This window comes from Zalophus californianus, chromosome 5, assembly GCF_009762305.2.
Source record: "Zalophus californianus isolate mZalCal1 chromosome 5, mZalCal1.pri.v2, whole genome shotgun sequence".
NCBI classification, from domain to species: domain Eukaryota; kingdom Metazoa; phylum Chordata; class Mammalia; order Carnivora; family Otariidae; genus Zalophus; species Zalophus californianus.
This window is the reverse complement of record NC_045599.1, coordinates 26,355,117-26,380,093: the sequence shown is the minus strand read 5'-3', so window position 1 is coordinate 26,380,093 and position 24,977 is coordinate 26,355,117. Positions and strand designations below refer to the sequence as shown.

The window sequence follows — 24,977 nt, the reverse complement described above, 5'->3', positions numbered from 1 at the left end:
AGGTGAAAGGGCTTGCTTACAGCAGGGTCGTCCTTTTTTTTTTTTTTTAAAGATTTTATTTATTTATTTGGCAGAGATACAGAGAGAGAACAAGTAGGCAGAGAGGCAGGCAGAGGGAGAGGGAGGAGCAGGCTCCCCGCCGAGCAGGGCGCCCGATGCGGGGCTCGATCCCAGGACCCGGGGATCATGACCTGAGCCGAAGGCAGCGGCCTAACCGACTGAGCCACCCAGGCGCCCCTACAGCAGGGTCTTCTCAGAGCACTCCTGGGATAAAAATGATGCAGACCAGACCCGGTGCCTGGTCGGAGCTGAGAAAGGGTACATTTGCTTTTGTGCTGTTATCTCCAAAGAAGTCAAGGAACCAGGAAGAAACAAAGTCTTGGGGTAAAACGAAGCCAAGAAGATGGAAGAGGGTAGCCATCTCCCCGAAGTTCGGGGTTAGAGTTCTCTCAGAGGGAGAGACCGACGAATGGCCTGTCAAGGCAGTGGCTCTCCCCTGGTGCCCGAACCTGTTGAAACTATGCAGTCAGTTAAGCGTCTGCCTTCGGCTCAGGTCATGATCCCGGGGTCCCAGGATCGAGCCCCACAACAGGACTCCCTGCTCAGCGGGGAGTCTGCTTCTCCCTCTGACCCTCCCCACCCCCTCATGCTCTCTCTCAAATAAAATCTTAAGAAAAGGAAAAACTATGCGGTGTGAAGGATGGGTGGTGCGTTTCCATCTTCAGGTCCACAGCTTCATCAAATTCTCAACAGTCTATGCCCCAAACATGCAGCAAACCCTCGGAACAAATATAGACGAAGAGCCCAGGAACACTGGGCTCCACCATGTTGGGTGAGGCAGGAGTTTCCATCGTACAGGTGTCCTTTGTTAAGCTTGCCAGCCTCCTACAGATCACTCATTCCACCATTACCACAACCCTGTGGTTTTGTATTAACACATCATCTTACCAACGAAGAGGTCAAAGCTCAGGAACGCAGGTTTCTTTCTTCTATCATACAGTGAAGCACCACAGGTTAAAGGGTATGGGCCTAAGTTCACCAGACTCAGAGGTTCTTCATCCTGCCTCCCAATCAATACAATTTATATTACCATTTTTTTGTTTGTTTTGAAGTATTTTAACTTCAGTTCCTAACAGACAAGAATAATCATTAGAATAAGAAAAAAAAAATACAGCCAGAAGCTGAACTACACTGTGCAAGTTGCTGCTCTAGACAAGCAGCACGTGTCCTTGGAAGTGAGGAAGTTTCTGGAAATGGAGCAGGGAACCAGAAGCATGACACTACCAACACCTACCTCTACCCATCTCCTGGTGAAGGAAAAAGGGTACCTTTCTACTAAAAAGATAATTCAAAGGCTCTAAAACGGGCAAACTTTTCAACAAAGGGCCAGGGAGTAATGATTTTAAGCATTATGGGCCGTATGTGATTAAAGCCCACCATTGGCAGGCTGGTACAGACACAGGCAGTTTAGTTCTACAGGCCAAGGGGTGACCTCACCGCCCCCCTTTTATAGCTGACTTCCTTCCCCTCAGGCTAAGGAAGGCCTGTCTTAGGGTGGAAAGGCAGTCTAGGAAAGCTTTAAGAGCAAAACCTTTAGTGCCAGACTCCACCACTCATTAGCTGTGTCATTTTGGTCAAATTACTCTCACTGTGCTCCTGGGTCCTCATCTGCAAAATGAACACAATACTACTCCTTAATTCAAAGATAGTTCTGCAGTTTACAAGTACTTATTTGTGTAAAGGGTTAAATACCTGACAATACTAATTATAATATAGTTACCAGATCTTATTATGGGAGGAACCAACCCCACAGTTCACGCCACCCACCACTCATCAGCTGCAGGAGTTAACTGCCACTAATTTCTTGTAGATTATAGAACGAGCACTGAGCCCAGATCCTTCACCGAACTCGCAGACTAGCCAAACTGTTCAGGACTCACGCTAGGAAGGGGAGTTCATGAACGTGAGCATCAGCAGTCACACCAAGGACTTGCTCACAAAAACACAAAATCACAACAGTGCAGTCCGTAAGAAGTTTATTACATCTTGCAAGTCTTCAAGACCTTACAGGGTAGACTCCTCTCCCAGAGAAGGATCCTTCAGACACTGGGAACCACTATCCAGATGAATGGCTCATTTGTCATTTTCATAGGCAGCTGGATTCTTCCTCTTGGATTTCTCAAACTCCTGGGTCCCCCATGTGTAGACAAGATAAAACGCTACAAACGCTTTAAAAATCAAAAGTGAGAGTTCAGGATCGAGCCCACGGAAGACCCCAGGGTCCCAGTCTTTTCTGACTCACTGCAGGCTCTGCCCTACTGTCTCTAGTTTCCAAGAAGCCCCTTTTAAACCAGACGATCAAGGAAGGTTACATCCTACACCCATTTCGCAGGTGACCAAAAGAAAGGGCCATCCCAGGAAAGTCTGTCACCAAACCTTCCCTCTCTCTCCCCAGTTGCACGTTTTTTTAAATGTTAGAGGTCAGTGAGACATAATTCAGTAACACATACTTCACCATTTAACACCAGTGCACACTTGTGTGGGTTTTTGTTTTTTTTGCCAATTCACAGTGCGGAGCTACTGTCATCACCACCTGCTGCACACTTCACCGCTACCAAGTGGGTAAAGATGGCCTCGCAGGGAGACGCTGCAATCACACAAGTGACCTTGGGCCGGTCGTTTGTGCCTCAGTTTGCCCCCCTGGGAGATGGGGAAGGCACACCAGCGCAAGCGCCTTCAGGAACACTGAAGCACGAGAACACGTGTGTGCGGCAAGTAGAGGGAGCTCCCTGAGGGGGCCCGCTGTCGCTCAGCGTCTGACGGGAGTCCCGCCCCCCAACCGGGCCAAGGCACTCACGGGGCACGACGCGAAGGGCGCACGCGCGCGCGCGGCGCAGCACGTTGGGGATGCCCTTGCTGAAGTAGTGCGGGAAGGCGCGCTGCTCGAAGGGCGACAAGCTGTAGGTGATCACATGCCGCATCCGGACGAGATTCCCAAACTCGCGGCCCATGGCGGTGGCGGCGGCGGCGGCGCCTGCAAGACCGAGGGTGGACGGGCGCTTGCCTCAGTCCCGGGACGCGCCGCCCCCGACCCAAGACGCCCGCCCCGGAGCCCCTCATCCTTCCCGACCCAGGCGGCGCCCCACCCTCCCAGGGACCCCCACGACCACGCGACCGGACCTCACTCCCGCGCGGGGGCTCACCTCGCCCTCCGCAGTCCCGGGAACCACCGGCCTCCGTCCGTCACTTCCGCTAGGTTTGGACGCCGGTCCAGGAGGCCGTGAAGTCACTTCCGGGGAATACCATTTTCCGGCCGTCTCCAGGGGGAGGCGCCGTTGCTCCCCCTTCTGCGGGGAAGTGCCCTGGCCGGGGTGGGGGTGGTGGCCCGCCTGGGGGCGGGGCCGAGCGCGGGACTCCAGGCCCCGACGGGCTTTGCGGCCGGGGCGGCGGGGGCGCGCCCCGCGAGGCCTTCACGGCATCCCTCAGCCTCCTGTCACCGCAGGGAGCGGCCCGCGCCGAGGGGCGCAGAGAGGTGTAGAGAAGGGCCAGCCGGCGTCGAGGGCCTGTGGAGAGCGCCCGGGGGCCGGAGGAGGGGCCGCCGCATGCGGCCTTCTCCGCCCCGCTCCGGGCGCTAAAGGGGTCGGTTCTTCTCAGAACACCAGCGACCCCGGGACCAGGATCAGGGACGTGCCTCTCGGGGCTTCTCTCGGCCGCCGCGGTCCGAGAATCCACGGGCGGGGCTTAGACTGTGACTGTCCCCGGGTAGAATAAAAAGGCTTCCTCAAGTTGCGCCCCAGGAGGAGTCCCCAAGGAATGGGCAGACAGATGATAACCGGCCGGGGGTGGCGGTAGGAGGGACGAGGCCACCTCCGCAGCCGCGGGCTGGCCACCACCTCCCACCCAGGTCTGGCCGGGGGCGGGCTGCGCAGCCGGGGAGGGCCCGCCGCCCACGCTTCTCCACTGCCCCGCGGGCGTCCTCGGCGTTTCCGAAAGCACTTTCTACGGAAGGATGCTGCTGGCCTGGCCTTTCTGCCTGAAGCAGAGCGTCTGTAAATGTTTTGTTCGTGGATATTGCCGGCCATATGTGATGTTGGAGTAAGCTGTCGTTCAGCAGTTGGCGTGTGTTTTATGGAACCCTGCCTCCTAGCCAGGGGCCGGGAAGTCTTGGCAGGCAATGAACTTAAAATTTGCAAGCATGTCTCGGTTTCATCAACCTAGGTACTGCACCGACTGCTTTCTGAATCTCGTACCAGGAGTGTGGGTTGACTTCCTTTCAGCGTGGTCTGTTCGCGGGTGCACTGGAGATGCACTCATTTCAGGCTTTCATGGCGCACCTTTGTCTCGTTTTCCTAACACATCATTTCTAGCCTTTGTCTCAGCTCCAAGAACTTAAGCCCTTATACCAAGAACAAAAACACCCTAGCAAGTTAAATTAAAAATTAAAATTAAAGTAATTAAAAAAACAAACCCTGCAAACATCTCCAAACCTTTCGACCAAAATATGTATAGATGAATGTGCAGACCAAAGGTTCAAGATATTATATTTAAAAATGAGTAGGGGCGCCTGGGTGGCTCAGTCGTAAGGCGTCTGCCTTCAGCTCGGGTCAGGATCCCAAGGTCCTGGGATGGAGCCCTCCATCGAGCCCTCCATGGGGCTTCCCGCTCAGCAGGAAGCCTGCTTCAGCCTCTCCCACTCCCCCTGCTTGTGTTCCCTCTCTCGCTGTGTCTCTCTCTGTCAAATAAATAAATGAAATATTTTAAAATAAATAAAAATGAGTCAAGGTTAAAGGTGATGTCCCTTCTAAGGCATACTTCAGTATTCCAAGTACATATTCCATAGGAAGCTCCCTGAACTGGGCAACCCAACAGTTCCCTGCTCTCTGGAATTTCAATGCCAATTGTGACTTTTTCTCACTCTCCAAATCAACACGCAGTAAGTAATTATTCAAAGCACCTGGAAGTGGGAGCGGTGACGAGGATGAAGGGAGAGGAAGAGTGAATCCAATACACCGAGTATCAACAGATCTTCCTATCATCCTGAATAGCTTTCCCACGTGCTTTGGAAGTTTCAGCAAGCACCTAAGGAACGTTTTAAGAACCCTAATCTCAAAAAAATGGGTGGTTTTAAGATCATTTCTCAATTCTCTTGGCCTTTCAGCTTGCATAACTAGTCCATTGGCATAACAATAACCTAAGAGGTTTTAAATAAATGCCTCTTTAAAAGGGAGAAGGGAAAAAGGGGGAGAGGAAACCTAAATAACCAGATGCATCTATATCTAATGACAAATTGGGTAAATAGGACGTTATCAGCGGTTTGATGCACAGCTGATAAAAATTATCTTCAGCTAGGCATCCTTGAGGTCTGATTACAGAAGTGACCCTAGCCTACCCACGCACCTAAAGTTTATTTAAGAGATTGACCTAGGCTCTTCCGGGCTTTTAGCAAGAAGACTGGTAGGGGGAAATGTATCCCTTGCTAGTTCTTTGAGGCCATGGCACTTCTCAGCAACTTCTTCCTTTGGTGTTTCTGCTCTTCCTGGCTGTGTTTTCCTATTAGCCTTGGTTCTCAGGCTTCTAGAGGAGAACCTCAAATTGCAGCTGGTGCTGAGTTGGAATCTGAGGCTGAGCCTTGGTCTTTGCTGCGGCCTCTAGATGGAAGAGACAGATCTGGCTTCCTTTCTCCTCTTTTCAAGGTTCTGTATGGTGGGCAAGGTGGCAGCCCCAGCCTGCAGCCAGACTCCAGAGCTTTGCGCTACATGAAGAGGCTCTATAAGGCATATGCTACCAAGGAGGGGATCCCTAAATCCAACAGAAGTCCTCTCTACAACACTGTTCGGCTCTTCACATCCTACGCCCAGCACAAGCAGGCTCCTGGGGACCAGGCAACAGGTATGTAGGAGCAGATCTGTCCGTCTGCCCCAAGGGTTAATGGGTGGTGGGAAGCTGATAGTCTTGTCTATGTTTCAGTTACAGAATGGAGCTGGGCCTTGCTCTTTGAATTACTTTTTATTTTGCATGATACTCAGTATCCATATTGAAACAAATCCGGTACTTGACCTTACTGTTTCTTTCTAATGCCATCATGGATTAACGTGGGCTCATAGGGTGAAACTTCAGAGCTGCAAGAGACTTAATGGCTCTAAAGACTGAGCAGAGTGTTGCTGGAGGTCAGCATCTTGTCCAAAGTCACAAAATCAAGACTGGAAACCTGGTATTTTGACCTCTGTTTGCTTATTATTCCCATTCTATTCATGCTGACCTGGAAATGTGTCTGAAACGTCTCCTAGTTACTGGTATATTGTGTTAAATAGGATGTTTTCCCCTTGTTTGTTGCTTTCTGTGAGAGGCAGACTGAAGACAGCATTTGGAACAGTAGGTCCTCCCAAGAACAAAGTGTTAGTCATCAATCTGACCCAGCACCTTGGAGTCCTGTGTGTGTGAGAGAGAGGAGGGGTGCTTTAAAAAAACAAAACAAAACAAAAAACCTAGATTCACTAGCTCACGACCAAAACCATTCTAACCCAGAGGGTCAGCTGTGGCTGTTTATTTTTTTCTTCTTAAAGATTTTATTTATTTGATAGAGACACAGCGAGAGAGGGCACACAAGTGAGGGAGAAGGAGAAGCAGGCTCTTCGCTGAGCAGGGAGCCCGATGCGGGGCTCGATCCCAGGACCCTGGGATCATGACCTGAGCCGGAGGCAGACGCTTAACGACTGAGCCTCCCAGGCGCCCCCAGCTGTGACTGTTTAAAACCTTTCCTTCTTCCTTGAGGTCCTATTTTATGAGATTGGTTTTAAAGCTTCCATTTGTTATCAATCTCAAGTGTTCCAAATTAGACCATTAAGTTCTTTATTCTGTTCATTAGGGCTTAGAAAGTCTTTAATAAGGCTGGTAAGTGTGTTTATTACAGTTATCTCTCCAGAGACTTTCCTAAGAGGAAAAATAGTATTTACTAGCTTCTATGTTTGGAGTCATTTACTGAGATTGGGAAACTAGAGATTGGGAAATGTAATGATTCTCCGTTGTTTTTATTCACCACCAGAGCTGTTCAGAATTTTTGGTGATAAAATAGCCAGTTGTAGTCACTGGCAGTTAATTATGGTATCTATCCCCAGTATTTTCTCTAAACCCACCCCCCACCCTTTTTAAGGCTGGAGGAAGTGGGGAAGGAGAAGGGAGAAAACGCATTATGAAGGATAAATGCCTTGATTTGACTTGCTATTATGTTTTTGTATTAAAGCACTACCGGTGGGTTGTTTTTCTTCTCAGGATCCGTTCCATCAGTGGACCTGCTGTTTAACCTGGATCGTGTTACTGCCGTTGAAAACTTATTGAAGTCAGTCTTGCTATACACTTTCAGCAACTCCATTTCTTTTCCCTCTGCTGTTAAATGTGTGTGCAACCTGGTGATCAAAGAGCCCGAGTCTTCTAGCAGGACCCCCCATAGAGCTCCGTCCTCATTTACCTTTAACTTACAGTTTGAATTGAAAAAGACATACACATGGTTTGAAGTTGATGTGACCACTCTTCTTCGGCCTCTAGTGGCCTCCAACAAGAAAAGTATTCACATGTCTGTGAATTTTACCTGCTCGAGAGACCAGGGGCAGGATCCTTCAGCTCAGGACAGGCCATTTAACGTGACCCTCCAGGTGCCCCCTTCACTGCTTTTATATCTGAATGACACAAGCGCTCAGGCTTATCACGGGTGGTGTTCCCTTCACTATAAACGGAGGCCTTCACAGAGTGCTGACCACAACAGGGGTCTGTCTGTCTGCCCCAAGGGAGAAGGGTCGGCTGAGGGTGTAAGATTTCCTCGTCACCGGAGAGGTCAGGAAACCGTCAGCTTGGCATTGAACAAGCCTCTGGTTCCAGCTTCTTTGAATCTGAGTGAATACTTCAAACAGTTTCTTTTTCCCCAACACGAGTGTGAGCTCCATGACTTCAGGCTAAGCTTCAGCCAGCTGAAGTGGGACAACTGGATCGTGGCCCCGCCCAGATACAACCCTCGATACTGTAAAGGGGACTGTCCAAGGGCAGTTGGACATCGGTACGGCTCGCCAATTCACACCATGGTGCAGAACATCATCCACGAGAAGCTCGACTCCTCAGTGCCAAGACCGTCGTGTGTACCTGCTAAATACAGCCCTCTCAGTGTTTTGACCATTGAACCCGATGGCTCAATTGCTTACAAAGAATATGAAGACATGATAGCCACTAAGTGCACCTGTCGTTAATGTAGGGTTCTCTAAACTAAAACCTTGAGCCTCTTCAGCAAAGGAAATACCGTGTGCCTCTCTGTGCCTTCAAGGGAGAGCTCTGTGCCGAATGGCTATAATGGGGTATGTGTTCTGTAAGGAGGTGCCTGTGTAGATTCTGTGACATCCATCAGTGTAAAGTGGTAACATCTGCCTCTTTTATTTTCAAATGTAAATGAAATTATTTTGGAGGGCTTCAGACTTTTTTTCCTGAGCGATTTTTTTCTTTTCGTTGGGAGTCTGGTTATTCATGTAAGAAAAAAATCTTAACATAAATCTTGGATGGAATTGCAGCTCTAAATACAGTTCTGAGTGCTATAGTTTTATTTAATGGAAGAATAAATCCCTCTAGTGGCATAAATTTACCGTGTGTGTTTTGTTTTTTTTTTTTAAAGGATTGCTCTTAAATGGTCTTTGGGGAGAGAGAAGTAGTATAATCTATAAGCTAGTCTTGGCTTAACTTTTTAGTTAAGAGAAGTTAGCTTTTCTACCTAAAACCTGGTGAAGGACATTTACTGGGACTGGAAGCACATAACCTATGCCTGCTGTATCAGTGTGATGGGAGCACCGTATGCTAATTCAGCTCTTCAGGTGGCCTGTATAAATAGGGTGACTCACATCAAACGGTATAACATTTGTCCCTTTTATCTAACGGAAATTGCCTTGCAGATTTTGACAAGAAAATGCAGTGTTCAAGATTTTTAGAATATTTTCTCCTTTATGTATTTAAAACCTCTGACCCTATGGAAGGAAGTCAGGGAACATTTTTTCCTCTTTTCATTTTTGTTTGTTTTTGCAGATTTCCCTCAGCTCCCATCACTCTGCCCCCACAAATTTTTTCCAGGTGGTTTTGGGAGTGTTGCCGTTAAATGAACCTGGCAGTGATTAGGTTACATTACAGAACAAGCCTGGTTTGGATATCAGGACTTATATGTGAGTTTTCAATAAATCCTACCTTGGGAGAGCCCTAGAGGTACAGGGTTAGGACCAATGTAGGGATGCCTGTTTCAACGTTTCTAACACCCTAATCTACAAACCAAAGTAACTCCTAAATGTGAGATGTACTTTTCATTTTTTTTCTTAGTTTTATTTACTTGAGTAAACTCTTCACCCAACATGGAGTTTGAACTCAGAACTGCGAGATGTAGACTCTCTTGCTCTTCCAAATGAGCCATCCAGGCGCCCCCTGAGAATAGAATTCTTAATTTCCTTTTCAGTTTTTTCCTGGTGTGATGCTATCTTGCATACAGGTCACAAGCCTGCACATACTGACAGAAATGCTCTTCTAGCCGCTCCAAAAACATTTTTAAGAAAAATGAGCCTGGAGGTGTCTGGGTGCCTCAGTCATTAAGCGTCTGCCTTCGGCTCAGGTCGGAATCCCAGGGCCCTGGGTTCGAGTTCCGTGTCGGGCTTCCTGCTCAGCAGGAAGCCTGCTTCTCCCTTTCCCTCTGCTGCTCCCCCTGCTTATGCTCTCTCTCTCTCTCCCTGTCTTTCTCTCTGTCAAATAAAATCTTAAAAAAAAAAAAAAATGAAACTGTAACAAAGGGAGAAGTTTTAGGTGGCCCAGTTTCCAAGTAACTGCCATCTTGTTGTCTAACCTGAAGGAGGCCTTATTCTGTTGTAAATTAGGGTGCTAGTCTAAGAGATGGTGTTTCAAGGGTTTTGTCTAGTCTTCTGTCATTCTTCAGGGTAAAAAAATAACTGGCCTGGAAAGGGCATGAATAACCGTGGTGATGTGCAATAGAACTTACTTGAAGGTAAGTCTCTCTTAAAGACAGCCGTTTTCAAATGGACCACATGAAATATGTATCAAGTTAATGTACTCCTCGTAATTCCAACTAAACTGAGATTTTCTCCCCCAAAACAGGAATTTGCTTTCCTTTTTTCATGGCCTAGTTCTGTGGTTGAGTATGGATATGGTGGTCTGCAATCTGAAGGTTTAGGAAAAAAGAAAAGGAGTTGTTCTGATGGAAGTTAAGGATTAGGGTCAATGCCAAAATTAGGAAAAAGTTCATCTTTACAGGTAACTTCTAAAGTTGACTTGTGTATAGTATTTAGATCCTACAATTGTGTAGTGATAGCATGAAGAACTGTAAGTTTGGCTTCCCTGTTATTTTGGGTTTTTTAAGCTTTACTTGTTAATCTAGTTTCTTCATGCATAGGACAGTGTTAATATTAAAGGATGATAAATCTTCTAAATTTAAGTTTCAAAGACTCTTCTGCACGACAGAGGAGGATATACTACTAGTCTCCCAACTGCCTCCTCCAAATGAAACCTGTTTTTCTTTGGTTACTCTTAGAAAAGCTGACACTTAAGAAAAGAAATGAGAAAGGACAACGGTGATTGAAATCTGGAAATTCAAGGATGAGGCTACATGTGCCTTAAAGAGATGCATTCAGCTTTGGTATTTAGTTCAGATGAGATAGGAGGTCACCTAATGGGATGGGTGCTTTAGTATGCCAAGGAACAATGGGGCATGTCAAGAGCTGGTTTTACCTTCAGCTGTGAGTTTCCTGCTCCTTATCTGTTTAAATCAACTCCTGTGTTAAATTGAATACTTGGTGTATTGAACTAACCAGGTTCAAGGGCAGAAGCCACTGGACTTGGTTTAGAGCTCAGTTTAGACAGTCTGTGGGGGAAATGTGGGGTAAAGGAAGTGTTCATGGTTACATATTGATAAAAGAAAAATGCTCAGAACTTGATATCAAAATTTTAAGTAACCAATTTTAATTTGTAACTTTAGGATTGTAAGTTATAAAATGATAAGTGAAATTAAAATACTTATTCTGTTAGAGGATGTTAGTCCCCAAAACATTTCTTAAAATCTCATTGGCTGAAGGGATTGATAGAAAAGCATTCTGTTTTATCCATTAACTGTTCTCTAAATAGAAATACAAGGAAACAACACAACCAGGAGATTCAGATACTTCATTTTTTTTTTAATGATTTTATTTATTTGACAGAGACAGAGAGGGAACACAAGCAGGGGGAGTGGGAGAGGGAGAAGCAGGCTTCCTGCGGAGCAGGGAGCCGGGTGCGGGGCTCAATCCCAGGACCCTGGGATCATGACCTGAGCCGAAGGCAGACGCTTAATGACTGAGCCACCCAGGCGGCCCCAGATACTTCATCCTTGACCAAAATTGACAAGTAGGTACTCTTCGTGTGTATAATTACTTACTGATGTAGTTGTCCTTCCCAAAGCACAAATTTATTAGTTAATGTTTAGAAAGGGACCTAATAGGTTAGACCAGGGCTATTTCAGTAATTAAAGAATAGGATTTTTTAAGTGGTCTGATAGTATTTCTTTGTCCTACTTCAGTGTGTAATGCAATTTCTAGGGAACAACTGAGTAATATATGTGGTTAAGGGTCAACTGCATTTTGGGCATTTTATTGCTTAGGAATAAGGGCTGTGTGGGGCGCCTGGGTGGCTCAGTCGTTAAGCGTCTGCCTTCGGCTCAGGTCATGATCCCAGGGTCCTGGGATCGAGTCCCACATCAGGCTCCCTGCTCAGCAGGAAGCCTGCTTCTCCCTCTCCCACTCCCCCTGCTTGTGTTCCTGCTCTCTCTGTCCAATAAATAAATAAAATCTTTAAAAAAAAAAAAAAGGAATAAGGGCTGTGTGAACAGTTTAGAGTCGGTGTCTCTCCCTGTTGGAATGCTGTGACACGCAGTGGTAGAGGTTCACAGCCGGTGCCTCGGTATTTTGGCTTTCTCAGAAATAATTAGCTCACTGAATAAATATTTATTGAACACCGACTATGGCCCAGGTGCTCTGTGTGGTTAAGAACAGAGTCTGATGTTCTGCTGCAGGAAAAATATATCATGTACCGGAAACAGAGACTTCCTTTATTTCTCTAAATTCCAAGAGGGCTTTTGTCACCACAGAATATTCATTGGAAGAATACATTTTGGGGTGGTACTACAGAAGCAGGCTGAATAGTATCTTTAGAATTTTTTAAAATAAACTTTATTTTAAGGTAATTGTAGATTAACATGCAATAGTAAGAAATACCAGAGAGATCATGTTTATCTTCTTGTTGCAAGGATGCTAAACTTGCAAAACTGTAGCATACTATCAGAATTAGGATATTGTCATTGATAGAATAGATTTTTTTTTTTTTACATTGAAAACTACTTGGTCAAGGGAAATGTTCATCCTAACGTCAAAGTTTTGCTAGATCCCTGGTATTTTGTGAAGTTAATATTTTGATATTATTTAATGGTATAATATTTTTTCATCTCCTGCCATTTCACCCCTACCCTTAAAACTTTGAGCCCTTTAAACTATAGTTTTATTTTTTAATTCTTTTAAAGATTTATTTATTTGAGAGAGAGAATGAGAGATAGAGAGCATGAGAGGGAAGAGGGTCAGAGGGAGAAGCAGACTCCCCGCTGAGCAGGGAGCCCGATGTGGGACTCGATCCCGGGACTCCAGGACCATGACCTGAGCCGAAGGCAGTCGCCTAACCAACTGAGCCACCCAGGTGCCCTAAACTAGAGTTTTATTAATTCAATAAGTACCTATTGGTGTACACCACATGTTAGATACTCTTCTAAGTGGCGTCATAGTGGTAAATAAGATAAACATGGTACTTGTTCTCACGGAACTTTATATCAGTGTGGCGAGACAGACAATATACAAATACCACGAGCAGCCATATCCAGGAGCTTCTAGGCAGGACAGAGGTGAGAATGAACTTGTGTTCTAAGAACAGAAAGAACTGGGTGTGACTGGCAAGTAGAGGAGGAGAAGGGGTGGGGTGTCAAGTGGAGTAGGGGGGACATGAGATGGAAGAAGCAGACAGACCATAGAGGTGATAAAATACCTTGTTAGGCCAGGACAAGGGGATTGACTAAGAGGCCGTGGAGAATGTTAAATCAGGGACTGGAAATGGTCAGATTCATTTTTTTTCTTAAATATTACCTGTAGAGTTGTTTAGCAGAAACTAGTCTGAGGGGCACCTGGGTGGCTCAGTTGGTTAAGCGTCTGCCTTCTGCTCAAGTCATGATCTCCAGGATTGAGCCCTGCATCGGACTTCCTGCTCAGCAGGGAGTCTGCTCCTCTCTTTCTCTCTCTCTCTCTCTCTCTCTCTCTCCTCCCCCCCGCCCCTCCCTACTGCTCGTTCTCTCTCTCTCAAATAAAATCTTAAAAAGAAAAGTCTGAAGCCTGAAGGCCCTCTGGGCTTTAGGGGGCTGTTGTCAGGGTCCAAGGGAGAGATGATGACTTGGATTATGGCAGTGGAGAGGGGCATGCAGAAAGGTGAAGAACCTGGCGTGTATTTTTGTGTTTTCTTGCTTTTGTTACTTGGCAAATCTCTCTGAGGTTGTAGGATGGCAACTTTTTAGAGAAGAAACTCCGGTCCCTGCTATGAAATGGAAGGATAAGACTTCCCCCATTCCCTGGCTTCGTATTCCCATCCACATGAACTGCATCTGAATTACAATTTTTCTTTGTTCTATTTGCTTTCTTCTGGCAAATTTCTTAGGAGTTTAATTAGTGTGGGGGCGCCTGGGTGGTTCAGTTGGTTAAATGTCTGCCTTCGGCTCAGGTCATGATCTCTGGGTCTTGGCATGGAGTTCCAGCCCTGCTCAGCAGGGAGTCTACTGTCCCTCTCCCTCTTCCCCCCCCTACTCGTGAGCATGTGCGCACTCTCTCTCTCTCTCTCTCTCAAATAAAATCTTTAAAAAGAAAATATTTTTTAAAAAGTTTTGTTTTGGTCTTTGCCTTTCATCTTAGAGGCTTTTCTAAAAAATCTTCCATTGTGCATCTATAAGTATATGGCCCTAGAAAGCTGTGGGAATGTCTGCGTGAGAGGGCCAGAGGTGTTAATACGCTCTTGGGTTTGCCGCTCCCAAGAGCTTCTATAGGTTTCTGCGCAAAAGAACTACTGTATCTTTTGATGGGAGGAAGAGGGGACAAAATACAGACTTAGCGTCTGGTGGTTTTAGATAGCAGCAATGCAAGGGGCTATGAGCTTTTACCTAATCTTGTTATCCCAATCTGGGGACATTTTCCCCCAATCTCTACCACACCTGGAGATGACTACTCTGGAGCCTCTCTGATTCCATACTTCTACAGAATTAACCCTCCTTCTCTATTGGGGCAGAGTTGGTCACTTGGGGTGGGGGGAGTGTACGTTGGGGTCTAACTGTTGTATCTACAGACTCTGTCGATACCCACTTAGAGTCCTAGCTGGTACCGTTGGCTTCCATGGTACATGGCATCTTCATTTCCTGAGATTTCCCCGGCTTCTGTGTGCTCCTCCAGTAGCTTCTTGTTGACGTCCCACCCATACCAGGTTTAGGTTTCCTTTTTCATGAGCTCTGCTCACACTTGAGGCCAATTTCCACCTCCCCAAAATCTGTTCACACTCATCTGCTAAACTCTCCTCACCTGTTCTTTGCCTTTAGGGGTATGTTTGATGATCACTTGTTCTAATGGCAGTGGAGGGGGTAGCAAAGATGAAGGTGTGTGTGCAGTGCTCCACCTCAAGAGGTACTTCTTCAAGGCCCGTGTGAAGTTCAAACATCTGGTTAGAGAAAATGGATTAGAAAAGTCGAAGGGGAGCTTGGGTGGCTCATTCGGTTAAGCATTTGCCTTTGGCTCAGGTCATGACCTTGGGGTCCTGGGATCGAGTCCTGCATCGGGCTCCCCGCCCAGCGGGGAGTCTGCTTCTCCCTCTCCCTCTGCCCGCCGCCCCCCCCCCTCATGCTCTCTTTCTCTCTCCCTCAGATAAAATCTTTTTTAAAAAAAGAGGAAACTGTAATCCCTTTGTAATCTGCAAATGTGTTCTCTGATGGCTTGCTTAAACTTCACCTTATCCTTGAAGTGACCGTCAGTTAGTTTTAGGTAAGGAAAGTAGACATACTTCTAAGGCAGGAGAACATCCAATATTTGGACTGCATGCCATATTTAAGATGTAAAAAATACCTCATTAGATAGTATTAAATAGTAAGACCAGCCTACTTGCCAATAAGCAATTGGAAGTTTTGCCTCAATGTAGAAAAGTGGAGTTCAGTTGTACTTTTTTTTTTTTTAAGATCCCATTTATTTATGAGAGAGAGAGAAAGAGAGAGAGCACATGAGAGGGGGTAGGGTCAGAGGGAGAAGCAGACTCCCTGCCGAGCAGGGAGCCCGATGCCAGACTCGATCCAGGGATTCCAGGATCATGACCTGAGCTGAAGGCAGTCGCTTAACCAACTGAGCCACCCAGGAGCCCTCAGTTGTACCTTTAAAGAGGGGAAAACAGGGGCGCCTGGGTGGCTCAGTCCTTAAGCGTCTGCCTTCGGCTCAGGTCATGGTCCCAGAGTCCTGGGATTGAGCCCCACATCAGACTCCTTGTTCAGTGGGAAGCCTGCTTCTCCCTCTCCCACTCCCCCTGCTTGTGTTCCCTCTCTTGCTGTATCTCTCTCTGTCAAATAAAATCTTTAAAATAAAAAAAGGAGGGAAAACAGTTTAAGTCAAAGGTTAACGTGCCCAACTTCCATTGCATCATTTGCCAGGAAAATTTGGGCTGTAAACTTAGCAAATCATTGCATGGTTGGAGAAGAAAATGATCAGGATCACAAGTTGTCATTGTGTCCGTGCCCTTGACCATTGTCACTTTGTGAAATACTTAGAAAGGGCTAACGCCAGCTTGTGGAGAGGAAGGAATGTTGGGCTAAACTCCCACACAGGGAGCTTTCCCTGGAACTGAGGGGTTCACACCTTCGTCTTTTTCAGCTCTTTCTCCAACAACAGTACTGGCAAGTGGGGGCAAAAAGGATCCCCAGCCGAGCAGCACTCTGTTTATTACCACTCTTCAAGATCCTACTCGAGAGACTTGGTAGGCCCAGGGAAGAGAGGAATGAAAACCATGAGCCCTGGAACCACCCTGGCTATACCTTGGGGCAACTGAGCTAACGTCTCTGAACTGACTTTCCTCATCAATAAAATAGAGATAGTAATAGTGCCTATTTCAAAGTGTTTTATTTATTTATTTATTTTTTAAGATTTTATTTATTTATTTGACAGAGAGAGACAGTGAGAGCAGGAACACAAGCAGGAGGAGAGGGAGAGGGAGAGGGAGAAGCAGGCTTCCCGCTGAGCGGGGAGCCCGATGTGGGACTCGATCCCAGGACCCTGGGATCATGACCTGAGCCGAAGGCAGATGCTTAACGACTGAGCCACCCAGGCGCCCCAACATATTGGATCTACTTGGATATATTAAGTATGTATTATAAAAATTCATCTTAAAATTTTTTAAATGAGGCCATTAGATTATTTTTTTAAAAGAGATTGCTTTTTTAAATATTTTATTTATTTATTTGAGAGAGAAAGAGTGAGAGAGAGAGCATGAGAAGAGAGAGGGTCAGAGGGAGAAGCAGACCCCCCGCTGAGCAGGGAGCCCAATGCGGGACTCGATCCCTGGACTCCAGGATCATGACCTGAGCCGAAGGCAGTCGCTTAACCAACTGAGCCACCCAGGTGCCCTAGATAATTTAAAACTACATGTGTGGCTCATATTCTCTGCCTCATAGGATTTCACTGTGAACCGCATACTGACATTGCCTCCCAAGGTAGAGCTCATGACACTTCTAAAGTACACCCATTATGTATTTATTACTTCGTCTGATACAGTTCCCTCCTATTATGCAGTAGCTTTCTCTTAACTAGTTATACTCAAGTGTACTTCTTTTCCACTCTTGAACAGCCCAAGCATGGTGGAATCGCTGATCGTAAGAGAGGGATCCCAGCTCTCACTGGTAAAGGCAGTCAGTTTGAGGAGAGAAGCACAGATTGAGATACATGTGAAACTTGCTTTAATTTTCCGCAGCTACCTTTGGAGTGCAGTCCTTGGCCTGACTGTCTGCCCCATCCGAGTCAAAGGAATTGATGTACCATAGAGGTCTGCCTACCAGGAGCCTACCCTGCCAGAGTTCTTTTTCTTTCATGAAGCTCCACTCATGAAGTGGAGAACCACCATGTAGACACACATGTGCTGTCAGGATGGGATATGCTGTGACTTGATAGGTGCTGAGAACAACTTAGATATTTTAATGATTTCATCAAGTCAGATCAGAATTGCTTAACGCGTAGCATCAGGCTATACACTTGTGAGCAGGCTCCTTTGGTATTACAGCTAAAGATTCTTTGTAAAATAATTAGATTTTAATTGACCCTCAATAGGAATTTTTAAAAGTCATGTGACCTCCATTCATATGAATGTCAGGACATGTAGCCCTGGGTTCTGATCACCTGGGTTGCAAGATGCTTTTAGGTCTCTGGGCAGATCTCTGTTCTGAACTAGTGGATAAAAGAGTTTAAGAATATGTGAACTTTCTTTCTGCTTTCATTTTCTTTTTAAGAAGATTTTATTAGAGTGTGCGCACACAAGAGAGAGCATGTGTCAGTGCGTGCAGAAGCAGGGGGGAGGGGCAGAGGGAGAGGGAGAAGCAGGCTCCCCACTGAATGGGGAGCCTGTCGTGGGGCTGGATTCCAAGACCCTGGGATCATGACCTGAGCCCAAGGCAGATGCTTAACCAACCCAGCCACTCAGGCGCCCATCTTTTTGCTTTTAGACGTTAACACTTAAAATATCAGCGTGGTTAGAGTGCTTGGAGGCTATCTCTTGTTCTGTATATGAAGATCTTGGGCAAGAATTGGCCAGGGTCAGCAACAACTGTTAACTCTATGTGTATATATGCGTATATCCATACATACACATACAGAGGGAAAAGTTCACATACTATAAAATTCAGCGTTATAAGCTATGTATTTAGTGATTTTTAGTTTATTCACAACTATTATGCAACTATCACCTCCCTCTAATTCCATAACATTTCCATCATTTCCCCCAAAAACTTTGTACCAATTAATACTCACTTCCCATCCCCTCTCCTCCCAGCCTCTAGCAACCTACTAATCTGCTTTCTGTCTCTGTCGATTTGACTGTTCCGGACATTTCCTATAAAATAGAATCACAATATGTGGTCTTTTTGTCTGGCTTTTTCCATTTGGCATAATCTTTTCAAGGTTCATTCATGTTGCAGCATGTATCAGTCCTTAATTTCTTTTTACGGCTGAATAATACTCCATAATATGGAAATACAACACTGTTTGTACATCTGTTGAAGGCCATTTGGGTTCTTTGTACTTTTTGGCTATTATGAATAATGCTGTTATAAACGTGTACAAGTTTTTGTTTTCAGTTTTCATGTTTTCAGTTCTATTGGTTATATACCTAAAAGTAGAATTGCTGAGTCATAGGGTAACTGTTTAAGTGTTTGATAAACTGGCAAACTGTTTCCAAAGCAGCTGCACCATTTTACATTCCCACCAGCAGTGCATGAAGATTCCGATTTCTTTATGTTCTTGCCAACATTTAAAGAACGTCTTTTTGATTCTTGTCATTTTAGTGGGTGCTAAGTGTTATCCCATTGTGGTTTTGATTTGCATTTGATATTGAGCATCTTTTCATGTGCTTCTTGGCCATTTGTATATCTTCTTGGGAGAAATATCTACGCAAATCTTTTGTCCATTAACAAAAAAGCTGGATTATCTCTCTTATTGTTGACTTGTAAGCCATTAAGGGTATTAAGGTAAATGTAATTTAGATAAAGCACTCACTGCTCCAGGAAGACCAGATGGCTGCAGTTTGGCTTTATCTTTAATTCTTTGCAGGCATGTGTTAAGTTTTTGAAAACAACCATTGTTTTTTGTTTTTTTCCTTCCTTTTTTTTTTTTTTTAAGATTTTTATTTGTTTATTTGAGAAAGAGCACAGGGAGGGGCAAGAGGACAGGGAGGGAGAAGCAAACTCCCTGCGTAGCTCAGAGCCCAACGCAGGGCTGGATCCTAGGACCCTGAGATCATGACCTGAGCTGAAGTCCGATGATTAACCAGCTGAGACACCCAGACACCCAAAACAACCATAGTTTAGAGACTATCTATGAAATAGCGCCTACTCCCATCACTAAGAAAGATTATTAATTTCATCCTAAGAATCAATGCAAAGGCTTTGGAAATGCTATTGAACACTCTTGGCAATCCTTGATTCCATCCTTGACAGCAACTCCCCAGAATTCTTTTTGTTGTGGCCAAGCAAGAAACTGAAGCAACTACTCTGAAAAGACAGTAGCCCCTTCTAGTATGGTAAGTCACATCTTTTTGTTAAAACTCTCAAAAGGAGAAAGTGAAGCAATAATGGTAGAGGCCTGAAGGAAATGACCAGTCCAGGATTGAATGTTGCTTTAAAGCTTGTTCCCCCAGTGAGGAGATGAGGTGGAAGAAGCAGACAGATGACCCAAGACCTTGTTGGCTAGCCCAAAGGGAATGGCTAGGAGTCCAGCCCTCACTGGACACTCCCTCATGCCTCCCCCAAAGCACATGCGCGCGTGCGCATGCACACACACGTGTACACATACACCTACCCATTACTGCATCCCGGAGGCCAAGGCAATCCGTGGGATGTTGCTACCAGCTGTGAACTCCCAGAATGGAGGAATGACACAGCTGTTCACCCAGGATCAGTCCTCCCAGATGCATTCGTTCAACAAGCACTGATCTTAGTTCTGAATCTGGTACACCAGGCAGCCTTTCTTTCAAGAGTTCAAAATCTGTCTAATGGGGCAGATACATGACTATTCTACAATGTAGCATTCGATGGGGCAGGGAACAATGAACTCTGCCTAGAGACATCAGAGAAGCTTCACCAGGAGGGGATGCTTGGCTCAGCCGTTGTGTAACTCAGTGTCAAGATGGGTCCTTACTGGGGACGTTTGCTAGTGGGGGAGGGACAAAAAGAAGAAACTTCAGCATATGCCCAGACCTCCAGAGCAGGTAACTATGGGATGGGAGCCTATGCTTCTGGGTCGTAAGACACCTTGGCCTGACATCAGCTTCACCTTTGGCCCATGCTGGTATGAAGAAACAGGTAGAATCCAGGTCAACTCTCCTTAGTGCAGGAATAGGAAAAAGAAACTGATTGCGATTTTCCTGTCTTTGATTTTATGTTTGTTAAGGGAAATCTTGTTTGCATTTTTATGGCAAATGTTTGTGACTTTGAACCAGGAACTGGCCTGCCTTGTGTTTCTCCTGTGCTGCTTTATCTTGTTTCCTGAGTTGGTAGTTTTGAGCTTGTGTAAGACCTGCTCAAGGGTCTCCAGCCACATCAAAGGGCTGGGATGGCAGCCCCTTAGCTCCAGGGCATCTGTGCGAGATCTCCCTTGCTCTTGTGCCTGGCAGTTACTTCTTCCAGGGAAAAAGCAGCTTGCAATACCCAAGTCTGGCTAGATTTCTTCCTGCCTGACAATGGAATCCCAACGTTGAAAGAGGTCTTGGCTCTATGTCGGAAACTTGTTAGTTTCAAGGAGCAGCAACCAGTGTTGCCTGACTCACTCAACAGAAGGAATGTATTGGAAGGAAGTGTGGTAGTTCACAGAATTGACTAGAAAACAGGAGGACCAGGCTACAAAAATAGACAGGAACCAGAAGATACTGGGCAACAAGAGCAGGATACAGGTGGCCCTGACCTCCACTGTCACCTACCTCCAGACTTTGGTAGTTTCTCACCTGTCCTTGTGTCTTTATGTCACTCACATGAGACTCCTGGCAGGGGCATCAGATGGGTCAAGCCCGGGTCTCAGGCCTAATCTGTGGCTGGCGGGCTTTCAGAGTGGGAGGAGGGGCCCTGTCTCTCCAACACAACATGGGATTCCCCCCACGAGAGAAGTGTTTGGATGTCCACTGCAGCACTGTTTGGGGGAGTAGTAAGCAAAGTTGAGTAGTAAGCTACCAACAGCATGACTAACACCCACGGGAAACCTCTGGTGTATAAACCAACCCTCAGAGATGAAATGGAGGCTGGGAGGGGCGCCTGGGCGGCTCAGTCGTTAGGCATCTGCCATTGGCTCAGGTCATGATCCCAGGGTCCTGGGATGGAGTCCCGCATCGGGCTCCCTGGTCGGCGGGGAGCCTGCTTCTCCCTCTGCCCGTTGCTCTCCCTGCCTGTGCTCTTTCTCTGGCAAATAAATAAATCAAATATTTTAAAAAATTGAGGCTGGGATTTAGGGGAGATTGTACTCCCCACAGGGGAGGCAGAAGTGAGGAATAAAAGCTGATGTCATTTCCTGATGGCCTCCTACAAGCCTGCCACCAAATATATGTGATGAAATCTCATTTAATCTTTCCCTGGCAAATCTGTAGACCTCTCCCTGTTTTACAGATGAGGAAACGGAGGTCCAGGAAGGTTGGGGTTTCTCCGGGGTCCTACAGTGACTGGCATTCACGCGTATTCTTCCAGGCTGTGAACGCACACTCTTCTTCCCACTACGCTGCTTTTCCTATACCTGGGACACATGAATTGGAGAACACATCCCTGTTCTGTGGTGCGAAGTCATAGGGTGGCCAATAAGCCTGTCTCTGAATCCACATCTGCTTCCTCCAGGCAATTACTGTTAGTTGCTATTGAACCCCAGAATTTCTTTGGCGTCACCCAATAAATAGGTATCTTCCCCCTTGATCTTGTTAGCTGATTGGCTAGGAAAGTCAAAAGTAACTTCATACCTTGGTTTTTCTTTTCTTTTCTCTTTTTTTTTTCCCCTAACCTGATCCTTCTCTTGAAGTACAAAGAGTGGGCTAGAGAGGGTGTGTCTCATTCACCCCTGGCAGGGTCCTCAAAATGGAGGGACCGTGATGGACGCTGGACATAGGCACACCCAGGTTTTAGGGCGAAGTCTCCTTTGTGTGAGTAACTGATCAGATACATCAGTTAAAATCAATATTTCCTACCAGAATGTCAAATATCTGCACGATCTGCTTCCAGAGCCAACCACGACCACAATTCATCCCATAGGCACGTGGCATGCTCTGACCCAGTCCTGCCCCCAGGCCAGCACACAGCTTTTGTGTGCAGCTCTGGGCCCAGAGCTCTAGAATTGGATTGCCTTCCCCTTAAAAATGCTGACCAGGTGACTTCTTGGCAAGCAGAGTGCACTTTTAGGAGAGGGCCTTTTGGAGAGTATCTCATTACTTTGTTAGGGCCCGAGCACAGAAAAGGCAGTTTGGCCATTCCTGGGCTTGAGCCAGCTGTTGTCCTTTCTGGGCAATGCCTTTGGGGGTCTTGTTCAGAGTCTGAGTTTATATTCTTGAAAACCAACATGAAGCTTAGCTGCCACTTTTCATCTGGGTCCCAGGAGACCAGAAGAGCAAAATAGAAATCCTCACTTGACCCCCACTTACCTGTCCTGGGTCCACTGGGGCAGGAAAAGAAGAGAGGCTTCCGTCCATCTGTCTCATTTAACCTCTCTTGTCCAAGGGTATGTAGGTAACATCCGAACGAAGGTAGACCAGGAAGATGGAATGGTCCCAGGCCTGAGGCTTGGGGCCAGGCTAGAGGAGAAAAGCCAAATTATTATGGTTATAGCAAACAGAGGTTGAGATATCATCCACTGTCTGTAGGGAAAAGGTGATACATGTGTACTCGATAGGAATGTGACAGCCCAACGTTCCTTCCCAAGGACTGCTGATCTGAAACGGAACTTTTGTTTAATCCCATGACAGCCAGTCCCTACCCACTCTTGCCCAGAGGCCTTACCTGTCAGAAGCCCCCATAGGAGAGAGTGAGCTCCATTCTCTAAGCACTTGATTCTAGTGGCTGTCTTCCTGTAAAGTGCTATCTTTAAACAAGTATGTTGAATTCATTGCAAAATTAGAAAGCAAACAAACTTGTTGTAAAGGAACATTTACAACTTAAGTAGAGATCTGTGTATAAACAATGATTCATGCTTTGTTGGATTTCTAAAAATAGACAACATGATTTTGTTGAAAGCTTTCTAGCCTCTACTGTATTTTAACCAATACATGACTATCTCTGATTATGACAGCTATGTAGCTGCTGTCTAAAAGAAAGATAAATCTGTTGATTCAGCCAGGGACTATAGATTTATTGCCACCACAAAGTCAAAAGACACAACCTTGGGAAAATATTTGCCACACATAAGGAAAAAAAAGTTAATTACCTTAATATATAAAGAGATCTTACAAATCAATAAGAAAAGACCAATAATCAAATAGAAAAATGGGCAAAGGGAATCAACAAAATTGCCAAAGTGAATACAAATGGCTTTTAAATAGACAAAACGATGTGCAATTTCGTTTATTAAAAATGTAAATTAAAGCAGTGAGATACTATTTTTGCCTTTCAGATTGCAGGTATCAAATTTTGATAATACTTTGTATTAGTGAGGATGTAGGAAAATCGTCACTCTCTTACATTGATAGAAATGTAAATTGGTACAACCTCTTTGTAAGAAATTTAACAATATCAACCAAAATTGAAAACTTACATAGCTTGTTACATTTATCTATTACTGTGTAACAAACTACTCCAAAACAGAATGACTACATTAAGAATTATTTTGCTTGTGATTTTTAGGGTCAGAAATTGAGGAAAGGCTAGGTTGAGTAGTTCTTCTCTGTTCTGTATGGTGTCAGCTGGGGTGGCTGGGAGGATCCACTTCCAATTCATCTTTTAGGAATTTATCCTACAAACATGTGAGCAAAGATATATGTCCAGGGGTATTCATTACAAAATTACTAATAGTAAAATACAGGGTTAACCTAAGCGTCCGTCAATAACCCAATTTATTTATGCCCATGTAATGGGTAACTATGCACCTATTGAAAAGAATGACACAGCTCTATGTACAGATAGTGAAAGAGCTCCAAGATATAACTTCAATATAAAAGAATCAAGTTGCAGGGGTGCCGGGGTCTAACAGTAGGTTAAGCGTCAGACTCTTGATTTTAGGTCAGGTCCTGATCTCAGGGTTGTGAGATCGAGCACCCTGTTGGGCTCCATTCTCATGTGGAGCCTGGTTAAGATTCTTTCTCTCCTCCCCCTCCACCGCCACCCTTCTCTCTCTCAAAAAAAAATCTTTTTATGCCCACACCAGGAGCAGAGGAACTGGAGAACTGAAAGGGCTCTGCAAAGGGCCCCACAGTCCCTTCTGGGGATGGAGCATTTCTTGGTGGAGCCAGTATTCAGAGGATAGAGGTTTGTGAAGTCGGGGCAGGGAAGGCTGAGGACATGACAGGGAGGAAAGCACAGTGGCAGATGAATTTAGAGCATTCTCTGAAGTCTGGAGAACCCCGAAGGCAAAGACCTTGAGAGCCAGACTCCCAGGCTCGAGTGAATCCTATCCCAGCCATAGGGGATGTGCATACGTGCAGCACCTAACGGACCCACTGAAGGCAGCAGGAGTGGATACACAATGAGCCCACTGTGGTTCAGGGGGCTGGCCAGAAGGGCCTAGACGATGCGGGATAGTGGGAGAAATGGAGAAAAGGAGGGTGGGGTGGGCAAAAATGGGAGATAAGAGCCCACAGAGGGAGTTAAGGAGCTGGAAGAGTTTTGGAAATGGAGGATCTGAGGGAGAGTTGGTCAAGGAGTGACTTAATCTGAACTGTACTCAGAGGGACAGGAACAGGCACGAGCCCCAGGCGCCTCCGTTTACTCGGCCACACTCCCTTTACTTGGCCCTCTGGAGCCCTTGGGGCCGGGCCAGGGCTTCCCCACCGAGGGGGCTGTCGGGACCCCCGGGGCCCCGAGCCCGCGCACCGCGGGAGCTGAAGACACGCCCGGTCAGGCGGCGCTGGAGGCGGGCGGGCGGGCGAGTGCCGTGGTCGCCCTTCCTCCTCCTCCTCTCGCCCCGAGCGGGAGGCGGGCGTCCGGCGTCCGG

General features: G+C 46.2%; 2 protein-coding genes and 1 long non-coding RNA gene across 5 annotated transcripts; 1 reads left to right on the top strand and 2 right to left on the bottom strand.

Moving 5' to 3' along the window:
• Nucleotides 1-2,019: 2,019 nt before the first annotated feature.
• Nucleotides 2,020-3,320, bottom strand: LOC113928989 (cytochrome b-c1 complex subunit 8). Its single transcript, XM_027605433.1, has 3 exons — nucleotides 3,204-3,320; nucleotides 2,858-3,034; nucleotides 2,020-2,228 (listed from the first exon to the last, which is right to left on the bottom strand). The coding sequence occupies exons 2-3, from the start codon at nucleotides 3,009-3,011 to the stop codon at nucleotides 2,134-2,136; spliced, it is 249 nt and encodes an 82-aa protein (XP_027461234.1). The 5' UTR covers nucleotides 3,012-3,034; nucleotides 3,204-3,320; the 3' UTR covers nucleotides 2,020-2,133.
• Nucleotides 3,321-3,401: 81 nt separating this feature from the next.
• Nucleotides 3,402-8,606, top strand: GDF9 (growth differentiation factor 9). 3 transcript variants are annotated; one of them, XM_027605432.2, is made up of 3 exons: nucleotides 3,402-4,218; nucleotides 5,694-5,889; nucleotides 7,270-8,606. In XM_027605432.2, the coding sequence occupies exons 2-3, from the start codon at nucleotides 5,757-5,759 to the stop codon at nucleotides 8,232-8,234; spliced, it is 1,098 nt and encodes a 365-aa protein (XP_027461233.1). In that variant the 5' UTR covers nucleotides 3,402-4,218; nucleotides 5,694-5,756; the 3' UTR covers nucleotides 8,235-8,606. The 3 variants fall into 3 exon arrangements, with proteins under 3 accessions (XP_027461233.1, XP_027461231.1, XP_027461230.1); XM_027605430.1 differs by lacking the exon at nucleotides 3,402-4,218 and adding an exon at nucleotides 4,789-4,933; XM_027605429.1 differs by lacking the exon at nucleotides 3,402-4,218 and having other exon boundaries at nucleotides 4,947-5,889.
• On the bottom strand, nucleotides 8,012-24,975 carry LOC113928990. Its single transcript, XR_003522054.1, has 4 exons — nucleotides 24,857-24,975; nucleotides 22,477-22,626; nucleotides 14,652-14,787; nucleotides 8,012-8,133 (listed from the first exon to the last, which is right to left on the bottom strand). It is a non-coding gene; the product is annotated as an uncharacterized LOC113928990 (long non-coding RNA).
• Between the last annotated feature and the right edge of the window lie 2 nt (nucleotides 24,976-24,977).